The 24,424-nt window shown below is 33.1% G+C and overlaps 4 protein-coding genes across 7 annotated transcripts; 3 read left to right on the plus strand and 1 right to left on the minus strand.

Annotated features, from left to right (window-relative positions):
- Positions 1 to 1,243: 1,243 nt before the first annotated feature.
- On the plus strand, positions 1,244 to 6,235 carry LOC106765885. Its single transcript, XM_014650656.2, has 3 exons — positions 1,244 to 2,529; positions 3,168 to 3,589; positions 5,429 to 6,235. The coding sequence occupies exons 1-3, from the start codon at positions 1,821 to 1,823 to the stop codon at positions 6,170 to 6,172; spliced, it is 1,875 nt and encodes a 624-aa protein (XP_014506142.1). The 5' UTR covers positions 1,244 to 1,820; the 3' UTR covers positions 6,173 to 6,235.
- Positions 6,236 to 8,746: 2,511 nt separating this feature from the next.
- Positions 8,747 to 12,204, minus strand: LOC106769429 (glycine-rich RNA-binding protein 2). 2 transcript variants are annotated; one of them, XM_014655046.2, is made up of 6 exons: positions 12,079 to 12,204; positions 11,487 to 11,630; positions 11,315 to 11,383; positions 11,046 to 11,152; positions 9,061 to 9,681; positions 8,747 to 8,977 (listed from the first exon to the last, which is right to left on the minus strand). In XM_014655046.2, the coding sequence occupies exons 2-5, from the start codon at positions 11,626 to 11,628 to the stop codon at positions 9,073 to 9,075; spliced, it is 927 nt and encodes a 308-aa protein (XP_014510532.1). In that variant the 5' UTR covers positions 11,629 to 11,630; positions 12,079 to 12,204; the 3' UTR covers positions 8,747 to 8,977; positions 9,061 to 9,072. The 2 variants fall into 2 exon arrangements, with proteins under 2 accessions (XP_014510532.1, XP_022639351.1); XM_022783630.1 differs by lacking the exon at positions 12,079 to 12,204 and adding an exon at positions 11,848 to 11,870.
- Positions 12,205 to 13,224: 1,020 nt separating this feature from the next.
- LOC106765558 (presenilin-like protein At2g29900) lies at positions 13,225 to 15,489 on the plus strand. 3 transcript variants are annotated; one of them, XM_022783631.1, is made up of 2 exons: positions 13,225 to 14,980; positions 15,087 to 15,489. In XM_022783631.1, exon 1 carries the CDS (start codon positions 13,228 to 13,230, stop codon positions 14,707 to 14,709), a length of 1,482 nt encoding a protein of 493 aa, XP_022639352.1. In that variant the 5' UTR covers positions 13,225 to 13,227; the 3' UTR covers positions 14,710 to 14,980; positions 15,087 to 15,489. The 3 variants fall into 3 exon arrangements, with proteins under 3 accessions (XP_022639352.1, XP_022639353.1, XP_022639354.1); XM_022783632.1 differs by having other exon boundaries at positions 15,092 to 15,489; XM_022783633.1 differs by having other exon boundaries at positions 15,108 to 15,489.
- Positions 15,490 to 19,632: 4,143 nt separating this feature from the next.
- LOC106766419 (dentin sialophosphoprotein) lies at positions 19,633 to 20,954 on the plus strand. Its single transcript, XM_014651149.2, has 3 exons — positions 19,633 to 19,684; positions 19,782 to 20,382; positions 20,578 to 20,954. Exons 1-3 carry the CDS (start codon positions 19,633 to 19,635, stop codon positions 20,723 to 20,725), a joined length of 801 nt encoding a protein of 266 aa, XP_014506635.1. The 3' UTR covers positions 20,726 to 20,954.
- The last annotated feature ends 3,470 nt before the right edge of the window (positions 20,955 to 24,424 follow it).

Raw genomic sequence — 24,424 nt, forward strand, 5'->3', positions numbered from 1 at the left:
ACCTTTTAATTGTAGAATCTTATAATACAAATTTGGAAATAAATTTTAAATATAAATTATATTTTAAACTGAATAATCCTAGTATAAATTGTATTCCAGATTGTATTGGTCGTGGTGCAATATAAAATAATGATGCATAATTTTCTAACGTACAGTATGAGTGAATAGAAAAAAGTACAGTATAATGCTTTTGTGAGTATCTTATATGAATAATTTTCTAAAAAAATTCATGCATTTTTATATTTATTTTTAATAACAACCTAATTATATAGGGTACATATACCGACTTATTTAAAGAAAATTCATGTAATGTCTTATAAAATATATAAATGTTTGTTGTGATCCTTATTAAACTTGGTATTATTTCTAAAACATTCATAAATCAAAAATTTTATTGTAAGATTTTTTTTTTAATAATAATGCCATTAATTCGAGTTTTTTTTTTTTTAATTTCACTCAATATTAAATTAACGATAGACCACCTCTTATAATTACATCATTTGACCCACTCAACCACTATTGAATATGAATTAGTCCTCTTATACAATAGTTATTTTAATATTAGTCAAATTTCATTTTTCCTTCTTCTAATAGTGAGTTATTTTTTAGAAAATTTTATGTTGGGATGGGTTGGTCCTGCAAATACTTAAGGTTATGGGAAAGTTTTAAGAAATTGTTCCTTCTACTCAATCAATAATTTCTTCCAACTTTAACTTTCTTAAACCTAATTCTACAAAAAGATAAACAAATGTTATTATATTTATCAGTTTTAAAAAATGGTGATAATTATTTTAAATTTTTGATAAAACCCTACTATGATTGTCTTTGAATTAAACACACCCTTGATACATTTGTTGAATGGTTAAATGATTGTACTATAGTTGGATTTATTTATTGAAATAACCGTAATGATTTTGTATTCATAGCCCTTTAATCTATTTTATAAACGGCCATTATATCAAAGAGACTTTTTTTTTCCCTTTTTTTTCCTTCTTTCCATTTGTTAATGAGAATTCATTTACAGAATAAAAAGTTTTATCAATATTTTTTTCAGTTATAGTTTGACTAATTGTAAACGAAAAACGTTAACAATGTTCGTTACATTAAGAGTAATAAAGAATAATATATTCTAAAAATAATTTTCCTTATACTATACTATATCAAATTTCCATTCAAATTTTTGAAAACTAAAAATTCTTATTATAATATTATTAAATATCGGTAGCTCATGTCATTGTTTGTTTGAAATCAAAGCTGCCAAAGTTGAGGGTTTAAAGTTTGGTAAACTTTGGTTGTGTGTCGTAATCATGGGCATTCGTAGATTTTTAGTATCAACACCCAACTGCCAGATGCCTTGATCACTTACAAGATTTTGCACTGACCAATTTTGATTTCTTACTGTTATCTCAAATTTCCATTCTTGGCTGTTTCCTCGTAAACGGTTTCTTTTGTTGTTTTTTCTCTTCATATCTGCCATTGGAATTGGATGTTTTCCAAGTTCACAAAACCCAGTGAATATTTTAATTCTCCTTTTCTTATTCTTCATGTTTATTATTTTTTTCTTGTTGGATTCTCCGTCCACCAACTTATAGAACAGTGAATAACAGGTTTCTTAATTGATAATAAGAGTTGGGAGAAAAAAGTCTCTGGTCAGTGAATCAGGGATATTTGTCTTATTTTCCTGGAAGTGGTGTCTCCAATTTCTCTAAATTTATGGAAAGTTTCTTCCTTTCTTGTTTCTTTTCAATGATATTCACAAAGAGGATTATAAGTTTTGTGGGGTTTGAGTAGTAATCATGTGTGTGTGTTGAAGAGGTAAAATGGATTCGTGGGTTGTTGCTGCCATTGCTGGAGCTCGGTGTTTGGCTAGATATTTTAAGAAGCTTTCAAAGAATGTCGATGGTTCATCTCCTTTGTCATTAGAGGATTCCTATTCTGACGAAGGGCTTGAAAGTGAAAGAGTAAGGCTCTTCAGGAATTGCAGTGAGAGTGATGTCCTTTCTCTATCTAACTTTAATGATTATGGAAATGAGCAAGGCTCCAATGTTGTTGGCAATTGTGGTTTCCTACCCTATGATTTGTCTACAGGAAAATTGGGCCATAATCCTCATGGAAATAGAATCTCTCACAGGACTAAGCGTCTGTATGGGCATATTAGTAGACCTTCAAACTCCTTAGAAAGTTGCCTAATGGCTCAGCTATGCGAAGAGCAAGTCGAATTGGAAGAATCTGTGTTTTTTCCATCCGTGGCAACAAGGCCATTTCTTGTTGGTGATGGAAACCAAGTGATCAGAAGAGCAAATGATGATGATTCTTTCAGTGGAATAACCGGAAGTGAAGAATACAGGCTGTATAGAAAAGGCAATAAGGTGAAGGATACAAGTGTATTGTTCGGAGTTCCTTCCTTGTCCAAGATTGGATCTTCTAATGATGCCAAGAAGATGAAGATTAATGCAGGCAATGGACGAAGTGTGAGATTGAGCCTTAGTAGCAATGTGTTAAGTGGAAAGCACATCCATACTCAACATGGTATGGTTCTTCAATCTTGACTTGCAAATACCTTTACAGTGTCTGTTGTGTTGAAAAAAAGATTGCGTACGTTCTTTTTGGGCCGACATTTAGATTTTTGTTTTGTTTTGTCATGAGTATTTCACTTGTTAATATAACTTTTTTAGATTCTTCTGCATTCTCTGGTTAGTTACACACTTACAACATGTTGTAAAGGAATCTTGTTTCATTTACACACTCAGGTCATTCGGGTTTATACACACGTACATTTTAATAGTTTCGCCAAATGAGATTCATATATAATGAGTTTTTGAAAATCAAATGGTTTTGAACAGGTCTGAACTCCCTACAGACATATTCGAAGGATGTTATAGAATCTTGGTTTTTCTATTCACAGACCATTTTTTTTCCGAGAAGGCCAGTGTCACTGTTCCTTTGCATGTTACTTCATGACCTAAAATGGCTTTACCAAAACTGATTAAAAAAGGGTTTTATTATCCGGGCTGAACATGTGTACCACAACTAACTCAAGCAAGTCACGTGTGTTAGTTATTCACCTGTTGATGAAGTAGGTTTCTAGTTATTTCATGGTCTCTGGTGCTTGCTGTGTGGTGTGTTTATGCTTTAACTATTATTGTTGACACGTACATAATCATCAGATGCATCATTTCTCTTCAGCCTTGGGATTTCTTTTGGGATAATAACCTCCATGTTGGCAAATAAAAGAGAAATGGACAAGTTAAGAGAGTTGTTAAAGCAGACAGAAAACTTTGTTGAAGATCTACAAGAGGAACTTGAAATGAAAGATTCAATGAGAGTGAAAGAGTTACATAATGAAAATTCTGGTTCAGAGGGTACTTATGATCATTCCTTCTGTGATAAAGAGCTAAATGGATTTTCACCTGAAAAGCACATGGATAATTTCCCAATAACTGACTGCAAAGAATCATATGGTCAGAAGGAAGAAGAAAGTTCAGAAGCTATGAGCAAAATTGAAGCTGAGCTTGAAGCTGAACTTGAGAGATTGGGATTAAACATGAATGAATCTAACCCAGAAAGAACGCATTCTGAGCTTGTAGGGGTAAGCAAAATTGTTTATCTTCTCCATTTCCTAGTATTAGTAATAAGGTCCTATAGGCACATTTCATTTTCTTATGTTGAAATATGCTTCATTATTTAGCCTCTCATCTATGGAAAACCTAGCCCCATGCTTGATACAGTTGAAAACAACAAAGAATTAAGAATGGAATGAAAGTAGTGCTTTCTGATTACACTCCAAGGGATTTTATATTACTATTGCTCGGTTCCTCCCTGTTTTCAAACCTGTTTCGTGTAAGACAAATGCCTTGTGATATTGTGTCCTCTTTAAGGTTTGTTTTAAGGCACTCTTTATCAATCATTTATTTTATGTTTGTTTTAGTTATCATAGTACAGCATATCCCACAGTGTTATATTTTATAATTTAAAATAGCATTGCCTATGTGAATTTATCTCCGATGCATGTTGAGCTGCAAACTATGGATACTATGAATGCTTATTGTCAAATATAATCTCACTTTCTTGAAGGATTTTATGGTTCTGGTTGTACCATTTGCATATTTCTCACCAATAAGTAAATTAAAAGAACCAAGAAAACTAAAATAGTAATGTAATAAAATTATACAAATCTTGAATCTGTGCTGTTGTGTCTAACTCAACTCTAAAAGCAAATTCGTGAGATAAAGATTGCATATGCCTTCAAAACCTCTACATTGTTGATGAACTTTATAGAATTGATTTGGTTCTAATATTGTATCGGGTAAGCTGTGTGAGCAGAACAGTTGAAGGTGACCCAATGGTAGTTTGACGATAGACTCTAAAAACATCTTGAGTTTTGACAAGTTCTAATTCAACTCCAAAGTCTAAATTATGAGGTGGGGATTGCTTGTCTATTATAGGCTCTACTTTGACTATATCTATAATTGATGTGAGATTTCTGCACCAAGAAATTCAGCAGTCCCTTTGTGTAGGCTTTTTCCTTTTCCCCCATTGCTCAAAGTTGTTGTAAACATCTGATGTATTTGTAAGCATATGAATAGGAAAAGGGGAAGAACAATACTATGCTGTTTTGACTGGAACTTCAAGTAGGAACAACAGTCTTCAAACATGTTTCAAACTACGTGTTTATCATATGACAATTAACTTCCACATATTTTTTTATGGAGCAAAATTATGCACAGATCTATTAGGTATCCATTATAGTATCTGAAACAATTTTATATACAAGGGAGAGTTATCTATGTTAAGGCAGCTATATGGAGAACTTAAGGTAGCTGAATGCATTTGTTACTGTTACTTGAAGATCTGCTTCATTAGTTTTAAGCTGCAGTACGGGTTTCTATTTTACATGATTGGTTTTATTGTATTTAAAATTGGATTTCTGACACTAAACTTGCATTGGTGTAAACTAATAAATATATGGCAATGATCTGGAAATTGTTTTTTTGACTTTATCCCATTCTATGTTCCATAATTTCTCTTGACCAATTTGTATTTCTTGTTTTCAAAGTCATGAAAGTTGTCATTTCTCTTTTTTTTTATCTCTCTTTCACTTTATTCTAAAACTTCTTGGAATAGCTGTAGAAAAGGTATCATCTATAGGAAAGTTTGACTGTTTTCTTACCTTTATAATATTTTTTGGAATTATGGATTTTACAATAAATTTACAGCCTGCTGTAATTTGCATCAAGGGTTAAAAATTGGAAGAAAGTATAAACCTTATTACAGAAAATAATGTCTGAATTAGTTGGATAACCTCTTTGAATTCTTTTAATTTGCCAGTGTAGTTCACTTCCCACTCCTGTTTTATTCATTATGTCCTCAAAAGTTTACCTCTTTTCTTTGGCTTCATGGTGTGCTAATATCACTAAAATTCTTGCAGCATGTTCCTGTCCTTGTAGCAGATTTTGCTCACGGTGAATTGCAAACTAACGTGATTGGTGGGAAAGATTTTTCCCATTCAGAACTAAATGAGGAAGATAGTGCCACTGTGGTTCCTGTAAATTATGCTGTTTCCCCTCATGAACTAACACTACGCTTACACGAAGTTATCCAATCCAGACTTGAGGGGCGTGTACAGGAGCTTGAAATTGCCCTTGAAAATTGTCAGAGAAAACTGTGGTTTATGGAATCAGAGCACAAGAATAATTCCCAGAAATTTTTCCCAAGAAAAGCATCCTCCTTTAGTGAAGGAAATGTGTTGGCTTGCAATGAATGTGAGCCTATGACTGAACCCTTAGTTATGAATTTATCTGATGACCCTGCAGGTGCTTACAATGGCAGCTATTATGAAGAAATTATAAAGATAGGTGACTTTGAAGAAAATTCTCCATCAAGCATGCATATTCCTGAATGCGAAGCAGCAAATGATCTGCTTACTTTTCCCATGGCTAATGAAGAGAGAGTTTCAAGGGAACTACTCTCTTCTTGTGAGGAAACAATGCTGGAAGGGCTAAGTTATAGCAATTATGAATCAAATGGTGTTACTAGAGATGAAAGTTATGAGTGTGATTATGAGATGGAAAGACAATTAATAAGGCAAATTGTTGAAAAGACCAAGAAAGGTTCTCCTGTGTTCCAAAATGTTACAAGGATATTGTATTCTATGGATAAAGATGAGCATTAGTATCAATATTTTTTAGTTGACTAGAAGTAAAAGAGGGTAGTAATTTCTCTCCCATTTTCTGCATAATGAGTGTCATATGATTCAAATTCTTTACTTGAAAATATTCAGTTAAATTATGCAAATGATTGTTTCATTGAGTAAGTGTAAAAAGGAGTCTTCCTACTTACAACTTTGGTGGGAAGTTTATTTAGCAAAAATACTGTAACGTTTTTCAACCTCCACTCAATAATCCTTAGGTAGCATTGTTAATTAATGATTAATGCCCACTTTCTCATAAGCATGGTGGATTGTTTTGAAGTGTATTTCTTCCCATTATTAGGCCTCAAAGCTTAATCGTGTACTATTCTGCTTTTCAATCCATCACTTAAATCTCCAAATAACACGTACAACCTCTAACTTAGATTTGATAAACTAAATACAACATATTATAGTGAAGTAGTCCTTTGAGATCCATCTATATGTGTCATTCAGTTACAACTTATTTTTACTTTCGAAGTTGCTTGTTTTAATGGTAGTTTTGTTTGCTCCGTGTAATAACAAGGTTCATAACTTAGTGATTTAGAGTGCAAATGACATAAGTTATCAACAAAACTCCTTTTATTTCATGTTCAACATAACTACATGATGAAAATGATCCAACCTTTAATATCAAATCATTTTAGTTTCTAAAGTTGTTCTCTATAGGTACCCCAATTAGACCAAAGATCATTTTCAGTCTTCTAATATTTTTCGTAAGCTTTTTGAATATTTCTTACATTTTTATTATCAAATTTTTCAAAATCTAACACCGGAAAGCATGTGTATTTATAAAAGATATTTTCACACTTAAATTAGTGTTTGTTCAAAATGGTCTTAGACATGCAATTAACAAAATATTTGAAAACTTACCTCTTATCATTACTATTACTTGTATTTATAGGATTAGTTTTAGGCCTAATATTTTTCATGAATTAATCATAGTCCAAGCATACCTTAATCATGTTTAATGGTAATTATTTAGTCTTAATTTTTTTGCGTGGTTATTCAACTCTTTTCATTTTTAGGTGATTATCTTCCAGATTAATTATAATGTGATTAAAAGCAAGTCATCGCTTATTAAAAACATTTCAATCTCATGACAATCTTTTATTTCAACCTTATGCCAATCTTTTTTATATTTTATCCAATTAAGATTTAAATAGTGACGCATTTATCAGAATTTCCACTATCTAAGTAGTTGGGACGAATGTATAAATAATTTAACAATAATTGGATAATCAATTTGTCTTCCAATATGAAATGATAAATTTTTACCTCTCATTTTTTTTTATATTAAAAGTTTCTTTTCTATTATCAACTTTAATCAAATAATGTTCTTGTTGTCAAAGATAACTTTAAATAATTTTCAAGAGTCTAATAAATAGAATATCATGATTTGATTATGATTTGTTCTATATATATTGTCTTAAAAATAATTGATCCTTTAATATCATCATTTTCAATAATTGTCTCAAACTTATTATTTTAACTTTTGGATTGTATCGAAAGTTAGCTCAAAACTATAAGTAATAATTAAGACCCAGTTATTTTTATTTAAAATTGTGTATAAGTAACCCAAATATTATAATTCAAGTATAACTTGACTTCCACCTCGAGACAATTAAAGATACACAAAACTAAAAAAAAAAATTATCATTTGTTTATAATGAATGTCCAAAATTTGCCAACTTGTAAGTAATTTATCATTTTTGTCAACCATATCTCTACTTTGAACAGCTATAATATGCACGTCTTTGTAAATAACCACGGAAAGTAATGTCTCTGTTTAATTACGTTTTTTAAATCACAAGACTGTCTTAAATACTATAAACGATAAAATTGATCAACCAAAATTAATATTTTTGTTTTTATATTTGATTAGATTTTCAGTTCTCATTCTAAATTCATATCCAAACAAAAGGAGTAGATACTAGCAAAATAAATAAGTTCAGATTCAACTCTCAATTTACTTGAGATAGGTTAGCAATATAAAAAGTCACTGAAAAAAAAAACAGTTTAATTTAATTGAAAATTTAGGTTTAAACATAAAATGAAAAAACACTTTCACATAATTTAAATCAATTTAAACCTACAATCAATATTTTTCAATATAATATAAGTTTATAATAAATAGAATAATTTATTACAAAATTACTTTGACTATTGATATTTAAAATAAATCATTAAAACTCAAATTTAAAATGGAAACAAAATCAAAAAACAAAGATTAAAAAAAGTCAGGTATACAGATATTGCATATTTGCCAAAAATAGAAAATTATATAAAACTAAAATAACTAATCCAATCTAAACTGGAAAATACGAAATTGGATTATATCAAACTTGACATTATGTTAAAACAATGCCAATTGTTCATACAACACCTTAATTTCAGCAATAATATAAAAAAAAAAAACAAAATAAATCATAAAATACAACTGCGAATAAGTTAAATCTATTGCATTCTAACAAAAAGCTTCACTGCGCGGCCAAAGGAGCTTAGGGGCACACAATATTTGGAATTACTGTAAAAACCAATATGTTGTGCAGAACAAAGTCATCACTTGAAATGAATAAACTGATCATAAAATTCTCACACAAGTCTTTGATTATTGTTCCAACTAGCGACAATTCATAGATTTACATGTTGTATGAGGATATCGTTTAAATCACCTCAATGTAAGCAACAAAAATGAGATAGCTGAATCTTTACGAAAATAAGGGAAGAAACAAGCTTAAAATATCCTACGTTACATCCTTCCCAGCCATGTCCAGCTGTGCCATAATCCTGAAAAATGCACATAAGGTTGTTATAGTCCAAAGAGATTTAGAAACATGTGGGATACAGAATTTGAATAGAAAACTACCAACCATAAAATTCCATCAAGCCCTTTTGGCAAAATTATCAGTATCGTCAGTGTCATCCCTGTAATCTCCAAAATCCTCATCTCCATTGCTGCTTGCTTTGCTATCAAATTGACCGCCGCCTAACCCTCCACTTCCATCAGCAAAGCTGGTTCCAGTACTTGCCCCGCTACCATCCACAGCACTTCCATCATATCCACTACTGCCAAAACCAGCAGAGCTTTCATGATTTCCTATTCCACCAGCATCACCAAAATTCCCACTGTAGCTGCCACCAGCACCACTAGTCCCAAAACTGTCAGCAGCAGGATAGCTATTCCCAGAGCCACTGTCCCCAAAATTGCCACCTGATACATAACCACCACCAGCATTTCCACCATAGCTACCACCGCCATAACCACCTCCAGCATTTCCACCATAGCCACCACCTCCAGCATTTCCACCATAACCGCCACCACCATAACCACCTCCAGCATTTCCACCATAGCCGCCACCACCACCACCATATGCACCTCCATAGCCACCACCACCTCCAGCGCCAAATCCACCACCATATCCACCGCCATAGCCACCACCTCGCGGTCTTTCATTAGCATAATTTACCCTAATCTGGCGACCATGAAGGTCCTGAAAATGATATACAGAAACAATGTGGCATCATGTAACAAACGATATCTTGTTAATCATAAAAAGCATCATTGAAACGACAAAATGGTTAACAAAGTACAGAAAATATAAAACCACAAGCTAATAAACATCATCACCAGGAAAGTATTACATTCACATACATTCATATAAGTTATTGAAAGCTCATCCTGATAAAAAATACACCTAGGGAAACCTGTTCTAGAGCCTGAAACTTAAATGGAAAACCAATAAATCTTGTAATTGCTTAAGCCTATCAAGCAAAACGAAAACTAATAACAGCCTGGACAGCGGCTTCCCATCCTAAAGATCTTCTAATGATTAAGCAAAATAGCTTGCTGTCATTCAAAAATAACAAAGGAGCCATAATAATGGAGTACACCGTAAGCATAATTCTCCATCACAAATTGAGGAACAGAGCAGTCAATCTAGAAAATAGACAAAAGAATAAGAGATAAAACTTAGGAGAGAAAAACAGTAAGTGGTATGTATATATGATTCAGAGACATTAAAAAACAGAATACAGCAAGGAAGCAAAGGTCACAGTCCAAGGCAAAAAGTGACAGGTTCACCAGAAAATAGTTGCATGTGTTGGGAATGACTGAAACCTGCCAGAGTTGGCCAAAAATGCTGGAAACAATGCCAGCTACGGGTGGGTATTTGTAAAAAAGAAAAGGAGTGGCGGCTACTTCAAAAAAGAATGCCTTCAAGTGACTGAGAAAACGAGGTTGAAGTTCTGAATTAAAGGTGTGTGTGTGGTGGGCGGGTGGGGGGGAATCCAAAATTGAATAGCCTAAACAACAATCACCTGGTCAACATAGGGTTTTTCCCAACTCGATTGTGCACCACTACAGCCAGATGTGTAGTATCACAGCAGCAATAGCCACTGATGTGCTATTATTGACAGCAATGCTTGCTTGTCAGAACAAAGAGTAAACTAGTGAGGGCACAGTGAAATTATCCCCGATAGCTTCAGTGATGACAGTCCTCACATATATCGCCCAAATGTATGCTAAAATAGGGCCATTATCTTCGCTTAAAACAACATTTAATAAAACAAAGATTAGAATATGGGACTGCATCACCTGATGGGGGCTGTGACAACCTTGTGTCCTAAGACCCCATCCTCTGGCCACATCGTGATCACCATGATCACAATTTAAAAACTTGCCAAGCACAAAGAAAGTCCGAGTAAACAAAAATCAGCATTTCACACACAATATGCACACTCCCAGGAATTGCACGGGTTACTTGTGCAGCCTCAGCCCGTGATCATTTTGCAACCAACAATTATAAACCACGTACTCACAATATCATAACAGCATGAACGGAGTAGGCTGTGTTACCTGACCATCCAAGGCCTGAATAGCACTCGATGCCTCCTCAACAGACGTGTATGTAACAAATCCAAACCCCCTGGATCTTCCAGTTTCACGATCCATAATGATCCTTGCTACAGGCAGCATGACATTCAAGACAAACTTTTACTGAGTAAAAAAAATTATTTACATAAACGCTATCGACAGAATTTCATCAATGAATTTCATCAATTCCACCCAACTGAAATAACTATTACGAAAAAATACTAAAGAAAGCATGAAACCCAGCTATTTACCATCAACAACTTCACCATATTTTGCAAAAGTTTCCCTCAAGCTTTGCTCATCAGTGGAAAACGAAACACCTGCAATAGACAGAGACAAACAATGGTTGCATATACTCAAATCATCACTTCAACCAAACACAGAAGTACAAACATAAAACGCATGTATTCAAAGGGTACGCACCTCCTATAAACAGCTTGGAGCTTGGAGCAGAAGACAGACAGCGTATAGCCTGGAATAAGGAAGGGGATGACCGCAACTCTGAACTAACCTGTCTGCTAGCAGTCTGTCTTAACAAATTCCCAAGTCTACCAAAGAAAGCCATTGCTGTAAAGGAACCAATAAACGTCAACCACTCTGAGTATGTAACTCAAAAACACAGTAAAAAGCTACTCAAAAACTCAAGCATAAGAAAATCCAATCGTGAAAAAACCTAGAGGAAATAAAAGTGAACTATATGAAAACTTAAATTATTTTTTTGTTTAAGTATCAAACACGAAGATAAATCCCTAAAGGCAACCAGCAAAACTGAAACAAGTCCAACCATAAAACTTTCTGATCTCAAGAGGAGATCAAACGACTACCGATGAACGCATGCTCGCCGATCGAAAACAGAAAAGAAAAACACGTATTATACCATCCCAAGCAATATATCGATCAACACTGACAAATAAACAAAAAATAAATGATACTCAAGGATAAAAGAGGACAAGCGAAATGAATGAAAAAACGAAGAAAACCATGGTTAAAGAAGAAGATTGCATAATCGTAATACCTGTGTACACTTCTGAGACTTTTTCTAAAACCCTAGCGAGATATCGATGGAGATATATGAGAACGGGAAATGGGTTTAAGTAGAGCTTATTAACGACGTGAGACTCTGTTTTTCTACTGGCTTCATCAGTAAACGGGCCTGAGCCCGTTTTTGGTGAACCATTTTGTTTGCAGTCCCATAATTTCCATATGCACGTCATATGATGGTGAAAGACCAGATTGCCCGTAATGACATTTATTCATATATATATTTTTACTCTACCTTCTTCTCTTCTTCTTCTTATATATGACCAATATAGCGTCATTATTGTTCCTTCCTTCCTTTGATCAATACAATTTTCAATACATTTTTGTTTGTACAATCTAAAATACAATTAAAAATCCATAAATGACTTATACATTGTGTAATATAAAATGTATTTTTATTTTGAAAAGTACTTCCTTTTATTTATATAATATATGAATTGTTTTAATATGCAAAGTCATAGCTAATATAATAGGTATCCTCTCTCAATATGATGGTTCGTAAGAGAAATTGCAAACATGTTCGTGCTAGTAGTGTTAATGTGATGGATGCATTAGTAACAATACTTGATCATTGAATACATTGTACCGATCAACTATTTATTACCTTGAAATTGTGGGACGGTGAAACAAAGAACAAAATATTGCACTTAATTGTGATATTTGAATTTATGTGTTATTTTTACTTACAAAATCCTTATGTTTCTTTATTGTCATGATTGAGAAAATTGAAGTTAGTCTTTATTTGTCTTTAAAAATTTGCTTACCTCATTTGATGTGGAAAATAAAACAAAATATCTTTCAATCAATTCATCTTTGCTACAAACTTTACACTATCAAACTTATCCATGTCAGATAACTTATCAACATAGTTTAATATTTTACTCTAAATTTGGGATTTCATTTCTATATTTAACAATAATTTTTTAATAATTGCAAAAAAGGTCGCATAGTTACGTAATACGCGAAAAGTAGGTACAACAACACAATACCAATGCAATGAATATCCTACACTGCTATTTAATACCATAAGGATAAATTTGAAAATTTAAAACTGAAGAAGGTGCATATGGAAATTGTGGGGACGAAGAAAGAAATATTTTTTTGTGATGTTTAGGCCCGGCCCATGAGAGAAGTGAATCCAGCCAGCCAACCACAGTACTTCCCAGTCACCAGTTTCGATCTGAGTCAGTGTGACTATCTGTCTTTCTTTCTTCTCCTCTGCAATCTTGCAATGGCACAAACACAAATCCAGAGACCCTGTTCAAGCATCATCGATTCTCTGGGTGAAGAAATCGTGAGAATCATCGCACCCGTTTCGATATGCATGTTCTTGGTCGTTATATTGGTGTCAATTCTGAACACGGATTCTTCTCTCTTCGACGCATCGATGAGCATGGTCACCATGGCCTACACCGAGACAACCTCGGACTCCACCTGGGACAAATTCCTCGGTGCCCTTTTGAACTCTCTGGCTTTCGTCCTCCTCGTCACCTTCGCAACCTTCATCCTGGTTCTCCTCTTCTACTTCCGATGCACCAGGTTCTTAAAACTCTATATGGCTTTCTCCACTTTCATCGTGCTGGGGTTCCTCGGCGGTGAAGTCTCGCTGTTCTTGATCCAACAGTTTAACACCCCCGTTGATTGCATTACGTTTTTCCTCTTGCTATGTAATTTCGCCGTTGTGGGTGTTTTGACCGTGTTTATGTCAAAAATGGCAATTTTTGTGACGCAGGGGTATTTGGTTGTTATTGGAATATTGATTGCATATTCGTTTACTATGTTGCCTGAGTGGACCACCTGGGCCTTGCTTGTTGCTATGGCGCTGTATGATGTTGCTGCAGTTTTGTTACCAATTGGGCCGTTGAGGCTTTTGGTGGAGCTTGCAATATCAAGGGATGAGGAAATTCCCGCATTGGTTTATGAGGCTAGACCAGTGAACCATGGTAATTTGAGTCCTAGGGATCTTGTGCAGAGGAGGCGGTTATGGAGAGAAAGGAGGGTTGATAATTCAAATCTCCAAACTGATTCCAACTCAGCGCTGGGTCATGGATCCAGTGTTGAATTTCCCTCTGGTTCTGAAGGAAACCCCAGCAATAACTTAAACATGGTTAGGGAGAATACCTCTAGAAATGCAAATCTAACAGCTAATAGTTCTGTTGGCTCTTATGGTTGCATAAGTTTGGTGAATGCAGAAGAGGAACCAGTGCGCGTTCATGAGACTGATTCAGAGCTTTCTGCTCCCTTGATTGATCGTGGAATGAATGTCCAGCATGGTAGGGGGGAAGATGCTGTGCCAAGTGAGAATTTGATGCTAGAAGGAATTGGATTGGGTTCTTCTGGTTCAATCAAGTTAGGGCTGGGAGATTTTATCTTCTACAGTGTTTTGGTTGGCAGGGCGGCAATGTATGATTTTATGACGGTGTATGCATGTTATCTTGCTATCATTGCGGGTCTTGGCATAACTTTGATCCTTTTGGCTTTATATCAGAAGGCTTTGCCTGCTCTTCCTGTGTCAATAGCACTGGGTGTGTTGTTTTATTTCTTGACAAGGCTCTTACTTGAAGTATTTGTAGTACAATGTTCTTTAAATCTCCTGTTGTTCTAAGGTTAGAAATCTTATTGTTTGGGTTTGGTACTTGTGTACCGAACTTATGACATGACCACGAATATTGTTAGTTAAAATCTTGGCTTCATGCCCCATCTTTAGCTGTAAGGTTTTCAGGAAATGTATATTTACTTTATAGCAATTCACTTTTGATGCCTTCTTATTTAGTTCTAAGGATGTCATGTGTATCTTATGGCGAAGGGAAATGCAGATGTGGGAATCTAACCACCCACCCTCCCCCACCATTACCATTGTTCCAATCAAACATCAGGTGAGAGATATCAGTTGTGCTTATAGGGTCGAATTTTGATGATTTTTTTTATTAAACTGTTTCTTGATTTGTTCTATAATTCTTTTCTTTTCTGATTGGTGCTTAGAAAAGGCCTGGCTTACTGCAGATTTAGGATCTGTGACTGCAAGCATTCCATTCCTGATATCGAAAGTAGAAGAGGTGCCAATTGTTTATAATATGCTTTAGCTACTGAATTCATATCAGTGTCAAAAGCATGTCATTGCTTGTCCAGCTAATTGTGAAGCATAGCATTCAATCACTCTATTGAAACTATAAATATCTGTAAGTTTGTAGATGATAGAAATTCACTTTCAAAAAAATAAAATAAAATCTATGGAAGCACTGAGCCAGATAGAGTGATTGAATTCTAATGTAACTATTTTAGAAAACAAGAAATTTTACATGACAGAGCCAAATAAAGAGGTAGCCAACCTTTGATTTGTAGCCATGTCCTTACCCGAAATGAAAAAGCATGTGATATTTCTTAATATTTGGTTCTATCAACATGAATAGCAGGCTTGGTTTATTGAATCAAGTTTTGAAAGTTTAACATGGAGGAATACATTGTTTCATTCTGCACTCCATCAATTTCTTATTCCCCTTCCACTCTTTCTCAAACGAGGTTTTTATGGAATACATTGTTTATTATATTATGAAAAGTTTGTTTTAGAATAAATGGGAAGCAGAGGGAGTTTAGGAATATCAAATTGTTTAAATAGTAACTAATTTTTGAAAAAAAAATATATTGACAAATTTAGATATCAATTTTTAAATTAAAGATGATTGATATATAAAATAGTCCAATAAAAAAGTATAATTAAATTATAGATTATTTTCTAAATTGGTCATTAATATTAATTATCAAACTTTTAGTTTTCAAAAAATTAATATTTAGATCTCTATTTAATCCATAATGTCACACCCCATTTAAATATCCTCCTTAGTGGGGTACATGTGTCACCGTCCGGTTCTCCCCTGTGAGTGGGAGACAAACTCTGCCAACCTTTTAATTCCCTTCTCTCGTGATCCGTGTAGCAGCAGCAGAGCAGTGAACCCCAGAAAGTGGAAGTCAGGTGTCACACTGGGAGTTGGTCGACCGTTCGGATTGGAGGCAGTATTTAAGGTAAGAATGAAACCTGACGCCACTTTTCCATGCAATCTTCTTTTTCTTCTTCCTCAAACTCAACTTTCTGAAATCTCAAACTCTCCTCCTTCTCTTTAAACCTCCCAACCTTCTCTCTAAAATTCTAACCAATCTACTGTTCCGATCACCCTTCAGATCACACCTGAAGACTCCTGGTGGTCTCCTCTTTCACTTGAACCGTCCGATTTCGAGTTTGCACCTGACCTTGGGGAAACTTAGAAGAATAGTTCCTACCAACCTACTTTCAAATACTTAGCTGGAATTAGAGGTAAGGGAAGCTTATAAAGTTTAATTTTAAATTCTCTGTATGGTTTGAATGTATGCCTGATTTAATGTATGTTTGATTCCTTATGATTGAAATATGGTATGTTGTTGTATGATAAGTATAAAACTATGAATTTTGCACTGATATGAGTATGTATGAAACTTAGAGAAAATATGAAACTGAGATCGAAGGTCATTAGGACCGTTCGGTCCTCCCTTTTCCGTTCGGTCTATTGAGACTGATCGACCTAGTGTGATTACTAAAATTTAGTTGGTTTCCTTTAATTGTTTTATTGATAGCTACTTAAGAATGCTGGTCATAAACCAAGCGTTCGGCCTTCCAAGTGTTCGGCCTTAGGCTGACACTTAAATTATAAAACTTGTAAATCTGATATTCTTCCTTTGAAACCGTCCGGTCACTTAATGACTGAATGGTCTAGTGAGACTCTACTTATTGAAACGTCCGGTTTACTTGACTAAAGTCCTCTTTACCCCTTTTAAAGAGTTTCTTCTTTCTTAATTCGTTCGGTCTGATAAGTGTTGGTCATAGACCAACCTTCGACCATGATTAGAGCTTATTTTATAACACTCTTTGCCAAACCGTTCGGATGACTATCCCTTATAGTCAATCCTTGAGTTATGGTCTTATTCTTTGCTAAACCATCCTATCAACCATTTGACATTCTTCTGTTATTCAGTCTTACCCTTGATATGACCGTCCGGCCACTTACCTGAATTCTTAATACTCAGTTTCCCATTTCGCTTAAACCGTTCGGTCACTATTATTTATAATTCAGTCTTGGATAATTGGTACTTTTCTCAATACCCTAACGGCTTGGAAGTAATAACACACCTTGATTGAATTTGGCTAAGTAAGAGAATTCCACTGGAGGAATGTCTCATGAGTTTGTAATGATTGGTAAAGTATGAACGTGGGAATGGCAGGAGGTTCGCGGTTATATGAATAAATAATCGTTTGAGGACTAACCTCGGGTGGCAGCTGATAAGAAAAGGCAGTTACTACACCACACCGGGTGCTAGGGACGACCGAGCTACATGTTCATACCGTCCGGACAGTGTCTTAGTGGTCGGTCATGATTAAAGGAATGTGGTATGCATGTATAGAAATTGTATGATTGATTGGTTTGTATTGTACCTTTACTTGTATGATGAAATGATAAAATTAAATTTACATAAGCTTACCCTTATCTGTTTTGTCTTTATCTATGTTGTCGTCCGGTTATTCTCTTTGCTGCAATGATCATCCTTTTGGGTGTGAGTAGAGGGTACTTTGGAGGATACCTTAGAAGCTACTCTGGAGGACACTCTGGTAGATGCCGTGGAAGCCGTGCCCGAGAGTTATGCAGGACCGTCCGGTCCTTAGTGTAGTTGTTTCTCTTTGTCTTATATTTTTTGTAGATGTTCTGTATAGGAACCTCTTTATGTTGGTCGTTAGGTCAATGAATCGTATTCTAGACCATTCGGTCCATTTTGTAAACATTGTAATCTATATTCCAATTGTACAGTTTTAAACTTCAAATATATTTTATACTCTAAGCTTATTCTTCACTGTTCTCACTTATTATTCATGTTAACTCCGAGTAATGAAGTGTAACTTATGTTATATATTTATTGGGATGTTACACGTAACAAATTTAGACATAACTAAAAGCTTGATAATTAACGTTAGTAACCAATTCATGTTAAAATTATATATATTTTTTAATAATAGAGATTATTTTATATACCATTAATATTTATTTTACAAAATTGATTGTTATTTAAAATATTTCTTAGATTCAATTATAATTTTTTTTTTTCTGTTTTAACTCTAGCATTCTGTTATTTTCATCTCTTACATTAAAATATAACGAATATGAGTGCATAATATTTTCCATTAAACTTCTGTTAGTTTCCGTTAAAATAAACACTATAAAAAAATCTTTTACAGTGTTCCATTTTCTAAGAGATCCAGCTCATCGTCTTATTTTTATTTTCTTACAATTAATCTAATACTAAAAATATCTTCTACCTTATGAAATCTGATCACATGCTTCTCTTTTACAAATGAAAATACATGGCAAATCTATTTTATACTTTAAATAATAAATTATCTGTGTTACACATTTGTCACTTCCTAATGTTTGGTTTTCCTATAGCACCTCTCACGAACAAAAAAAAAAAAAAGTAATTATTATTAAATTAACATATTTATTAAACATTAAGCACTAAAAGTGGGAAACTTTTTACGGCAACAATTATTTAATTTTTTTTATTAATAAATAGATGTTAAATCTACTCACATATTGTTGAACGCAGATTATGGAGTTTGAATAACTGCCAACTAGACTTTACTTTTATTTCGACCTTGATAAGATCATATAAGGAATAAGCCACCTCACATGACCAATGGTCAAATGACCAACATCACAGTTGGCATGTCGGGGTGCATGGCAGCCAAAGTTCGTTAGTTGTTACTCGAGAAACATGAGAATGCAACCTCCTAAACTTGTGCAACACCATTCGTTTTATTTAACCTTTTTTTTATCTCTCAATCTTTCATCTTCTTCAATATAACTTTCTTCCCACCATTTTCTTGATATACCAATAATTTGACTCTGTTAGTACTTTGAGGGAATATTGGGACTGCTGAATTCTTGGGCATATCTTGCTTGATTTCAGCAGGGCCTGATCGGCAGTCTCCTTGGATCTTTCGAACACACCGCCTTTTCATGTAATCTTCTCAGTCTTCCTACACTTCTTGAATTGAGGTTTTCTTGGCATTTATTTTCTGTTGTAATTTTACTTTCTGCATGAAGATTTGTTTGTTTCACCGTCATGTCGATTCAATTTCAATCTTGGGATGTTTATGTATATATACCATGATAAGGAAAATATCTGTGTTCTCTTTCCATTTGGATGTTTGCAGACAAAATGTCAGTTTTAATGCCTTGAAGAAAAGGTGATAAGAAATTAATAACCTTGAAGAGTTTTGGGAATTATTGTTGGTCATTGTTCTCTTCCTGTTGTTTATCACCTTTCGCTCGGTTAAGAGAATGACACGTTCTTTCACCTTCAAGTGACTGCCAAAAATATTGCTTCTTTATGTTTTTCACACAAAAACACTGGTTGATTATGATATTTTAAGATGTGAATTTTCCTTTTTGACTTTGGTTTTACAGCAACTAAACTTTCCACTATAAAACCTGGACCTCGTTGATCGATGGAAATTGAAGGTGATAACAAAAATATAGGTAATGAAACCAACAACACAGGTAATGAGTGCATGATGATTAAACGCATCATTCTTCAAGTAATACAAGTTAGGCTCTCATTTATCTCTCATAACATCTAGAAATGAATGATCACCAGGAAGTTCATCCCATGGTGCGCTGGAATCATCACAAAACCAACCTTCTAGGAGTGTTCTCACAAAAGTTGAATCACACGCTCCAACAAAATCTAGCGAAGATGTTGCAGGTGGGGTGATAAATAACCCTCCAGTGCAGATGATGGAGCGTCCAGGTGAACCAAACACCTCTCCCAATTACACCTTTCCATCTCATGTCTTCTCCAAAAGTACTGCAAACTCTCAAGTGGAATGGAGCACTGCCTCTAATGAATCATTGTTTAGCATCTACATGGGAAACACGAGCTTCTCAAACGAATTAGGTTGTTTTAAATCCTGGGAGTTGGATAAGTCTGTTGATGTCAGCGTGCAGGATCAGCCTTATGCTTCGCCAAATCACAACCTAGCTGCCTCGACAAATAAATTCAATGCTATCAGCAAAAGAACTCATGTACTACAGAACGAACTTAGTTCCAAAAATGCCGAAGCAAAAGCTGCTGAGACAATGAGGGAGGTCATAATGGAAAGTAGTCAAACCACACAGAATGTCGGTAAAGGAGATGATAAGGCTTTCGAGCCTCAACGCCAATCAAATGACAGCAGCAATTCCTATGCTTTTCAACAGTAAGCTTTGATCACTAACTACTTTATTATTGATAAGATTGTTTTTAAATACTGAATAACAACTATCACATCACAGTTCAGAAATATCTGGACTATGTATCTTATAGATTTTCTACATGGTTGTTATAAATGTATGAGCAAAGGGATGAATATTAATGAGACATGCATGTTTTTTCCTCTTGAATTAATGTGAAGGTCGTCGAAAGGTCCAGATAAGAGTGTTTCGTCCCTGAGTGCTGGAGAGAAACAAGAACAACAGGAGTCATCAAACACAGCTGATCAGGCCCCAAAACCAACCACAGATGCATCAAACGGCTGGAGTTGCTTTTCGTGCTGCTCTTAGTAGAAATCAGCACATCTGGGTTTTTTTGTATTCTTACAAAGCCATTAACTATTCATGTCGTCTAATTAAGCTAGTATCATGGCTAATCTGAATAGCAGAATAGATCTAGCTAGTTAGCTTTAATTCTAATTTTACTTGTGTTGTTTATTTTGTACATCTTAGTTAATCAGGGACGAAACTTTTGATTAACTTTGTAAGATACTTTAGCTCACAAAGGAATAACAGAGGCAATTATTATGGTATTCTGTTGCAGGTTTGTCATTTGAAATGCCTCTGATCGGATGATATACTTTTACACCACAAAACACAAAATTACATTTATTTAACACTACAAAATAATAATGTTTTATTTTTTCACTCTTATTTACTTTATACAATAATACCATGAATTCCAAATAAATTTATACAACACCACTTTATACTCGTTGTTTTCATCTTTTATTTTTAATTATAAAAATCTGTTTTTGATGATTACGTTATCCTTAAAAATAAGTTATCAAATGATTATATAATTATAAAAATATTAATTTTCAATGATAATTGAAAATTTAAAATAAGAAAATTATGTTTTGATACCATCGATCCAATAAATGCTTATATAATTTTACTTCGATAATATATATTAATATTAAAATTTTAATTTAAAAATGAAATATACATTATTAGAGTATTAATATAATGAGTTGTTAGATGATTGTTTGTTTGTAATTTTTTAATATAAAATTATAAATTATTGAAATTATTAAGTTATAAAATTATAAATAATAAAATAACATGTCGCAACAAATCAGGTGACTTAACAACAATGGTTACGTATAAATTCATTGAATTACTTTAAAAATTTATTAGACTGATTAAAAATTCCCAAATTTTTTAAAGACTCAAAACGTAATTAAGTCTTTAATAGTTTTATAGTTACCACTTACATTCGCAACCTCTTCTTCAATATCTTTACAAAAAACAATTATAACACATTTTCTTCAACAAATAATCAATAAAGAAATTTCGAAAAAAAAGTCAAGGTCTTCAACAACATGATTAACCATGAGGGAGAAACGATTTGTGAACAATATAACTCTCAAACCTCCAAAACGCTAACGCATTCCCTACTTTGTACTGTAAAAAATCCATGAATAACTGAATATATGTGTGTTATGAAACACAAGGCAGAGACCTTGAAAATGAACACACCAACATTGTTATTTACATAAACGTAATCATTATAAAAGAAAAAAACAAAACAAACACAAAGAACAAAGGATAAGTTAATGTTAAAAAATATATATTTATACAATTTAGTTTAAAACATACATAATAATTATATCCTCAATCAAAATAAAAAATCAAATAGATTTATAACATTGAACTCGATTATCCAGATAAATGTATTAATGTCATATTATGACAAGTTGTACACTTATAGTAGTGGAACAACTTATCCTCTCAACCTATTACACAAAATTAGTCTGTCTATTACCTATAACCAAAAAATATCAAACCATAGATTATGACATTTTGGTACTTCTCTAGTCACATAATCTCATTACCTACTTGAATAAAATTATTATTGGAGTGTCATGATAACTTTTAAGAGTGAGTCCTTACATCAATACATCACTAATGAACACCACCATAAAATCTACTTATGACATCCATGAAATTACGCTAAACAATTTTACTAATGAACGTCATCATGGAGTCTCATCACAAGATCCATGGAATTATATCAGCCATATCTACCATGCACATGATCAACAACATACTCATTATCATAAGTTATACATAAACTTGTTTTCAATTTATATTATAAATCAAATCATACTTCACAGTAAGTATTAAAACATTAAATTGGTTTAAACTCGACTGTGATCAAAAGAAAAAAAAAAGGACAACAAATGGGGTGTTTAATGTCATAATTCTGGTGCTCAATGCCAACACTGCTCGCCCAAACAACCCAACCCTGCACCCAACGAATTATCAAGAAATTAAGCCCAAAATTGTAGTTAAGAAGTAGCATCCAACGTCCTTCACCACCACTCAACATCCATAAAACATATTGCTATATATTTGTTTTGACAACGTTGACCGCTACATAAGGACGCTCAACGTTATACCATATGACATCCACTTTGAAACTTGATTTAGATTGCTCCCAATACCCATCAAAGTGGCCAAAATGGCATACTATACACTAGAATTGATTCAAAAACGATTTCACTACTTAAATTAGATGCTAATTTGGTTATTTGGTAAAGAAACAAGGTTCAACTGGTCATATTATAACTTAACACTCGTGTATCATGTTTCTCATGCTTTAAACTACATTTACAATGCATTATATGGTCAACTAAGTCTTAAATGACCTTATGACAAACACCAAATAACATATTTACTCATAAGGCAATTTATCTAGAATTTTGCCTCTCAAAATCCCATTTAGACCAAAACTAACCATTTCTCTAACCCACTGTCAAACTAAAGCTCAACAACTAATTGATCAACCAACACAACAACTTATCATTCATAAATCATCAAGAATCCAGTACCATTCAACAGTCATCTCATCATATCAATAACCAATTTCAAATACATACATCATTTAAAACAAACTAGTGTATAAAATCAATAATTTGTCACACCAACCATCAATTTCACAACATTTAAAGCAAAACACAAACTCACGAACCTCCAAATAAATAAAAAGACATTAGTTAGCTTCCTTTACCTTATAAATGACCCAATTGTTATACAAAAGCTAAGACGACTCTATCAGTTCAATGAACTCTATCTACACCATAACTCACAAAAACATGATTAAAGTATATGACTAGAATCACTGATCAACAACTTTTTTTATAAAAGACTCATACGAGACACACAAAAAAATTATGACTCGTATGGAAATGAAACAAGACCGTCCAAAAAAAATAGTAGAAACTAATTTACTCTTTTGAAAAAACTAATTAGATAGACTTGAAGATCTTGTTGTTGTGATCACTTAAGCAGTCTCCAATATTCAAATAAATGAACGCAGAAGAAGAACTCCTAAAAAAAGTTAAAATTTTTTAAAAAAGTAATTTATAAACATGTGTTTTAAAATAAAAAAAATTATTTATATCAAAACTTTCATATTAAAACCATTTAATATTAAAATAATCAAATCTCACTATTTTTAAACTACTACAACTTATAAAATATTATTTTTTTTAGATTTTTACTACAAAATTATAAAATAAAATATGATATCGCCAAAATAAAAAAAGTTAGACAACAAAAATTCAATTTAAAAATTATTTTTTTCACACTCAATAAATTAAAAAAATTAATAAAAAATAATCAATTAAAAATAGTCAAATCTAATAAAAGCTTAAAATTCATTACATTATTATATTGTTATAGAAAAATATTTAAGAAATAATAATAGACAGATAAAGGATAACTAAAAGATATCTGAATTATTAGATAGATGTAATTTAGAAGGTATAATGATTACACAGCCAACTGGAGAAAATTATGCAACTTTAGAAATACGAAAATAAAAATATTTATTTATTTTTTACAAGATTTGTAAAAGATATTTTCAATCCCATTTTATTCCTTAAAAAGATAATTTTTATATTTATGGAATGTGTATTCTTTTTGTTAAAATATATTATAACCTTATTAAAACTTTAATTTTTATTGTAAAAAATATTAGTA

This window comes from Vigna radiata, chromosome 7, assembly GCF_000741045.1.
Source record: "Vigna radiata var. radiata cultivar VC1973A chromosome 7, Vradiata_ver6, whole genome shotgun sequence".
Taxonomy (NCBI): domain Eukaryota; kingdom Viridiplantae; phylum Streptophyta; class Magnoliopsida; order Fabales; family Fabaceae; genus Vigna; species Vigna radiata.

Bases quoted from the DNA above. Each gene is read 5' to 3' on its own strand.
- LOC106765885 (XM_014650656.2), top strand. From the start codon at position 1,821: ATGGATTCGTGGGTTGTTGCTGCCATTGCTGGAGCTCGGTGTTTGGCT. The intron at 2,530-3,167 runs GTATGGTTCTTC...CATAATCATCAG, and splicing joins GCACATCCATACTCAACATG to ATGCATCATTTCTCTTCAGC. The intron at 3,590-5,428 runs GTAAGCAAAATT...AAATTCTTGCAG, and splicing joins CGCATTCTGAGCTTGTAGGG to CATGTTCCTGTCCTTGTAGC.
- LOC106769429 (XM_014655046.2), bottom strand. From the start codon at position 11,628: ATGGCTTTCTTTGGTAGACTTGGGAATTTGTTAAGACAGACTGCTAGC. The intron at 11,384-11,486 runs GTGCGTACCCTT...TGTCTATTGCAG, and splicing joins CTCCAAGCTGTTTATAGGAG to GTGTTTCGTTTTCCACTGAT. The intron at 11,153-11,314 runs GTAAATAGCTGG...TGCTGCCTGTAG, and splicing joins ATATGGTGAAGTTGTTGATG to CAAGGATCATTATGGATCGT.
- LOC106765558 (XM_022783631.1), top strand. From the start codon at position 13,228: ATGAGAGAAGTGAATCCAGCCAGCCAACCACAGTACTTCCCAGTCACC.
- LOC106766419 (XM_014651149.2), top strand. From the start codon at position 19,633: ATGGAAATTGAAGGTGATAACAAAAATATAGGTAATGAAACCAACAAC. The intron at 19,685-19,781 runs GTAATGAGTGCA...AATGATCACCAG, and splicing joins TAATGAAACCAACAACACAG to GAAGTTCATCCCATGGTGCG. The intron at 20,383-20,577 runs GTAAGCTTTGAT...ATTAATGTGAAG, and splicing joins AATTCCTATGCTTTTCAACA to GTCGTCGAAAGGTCCAGATA.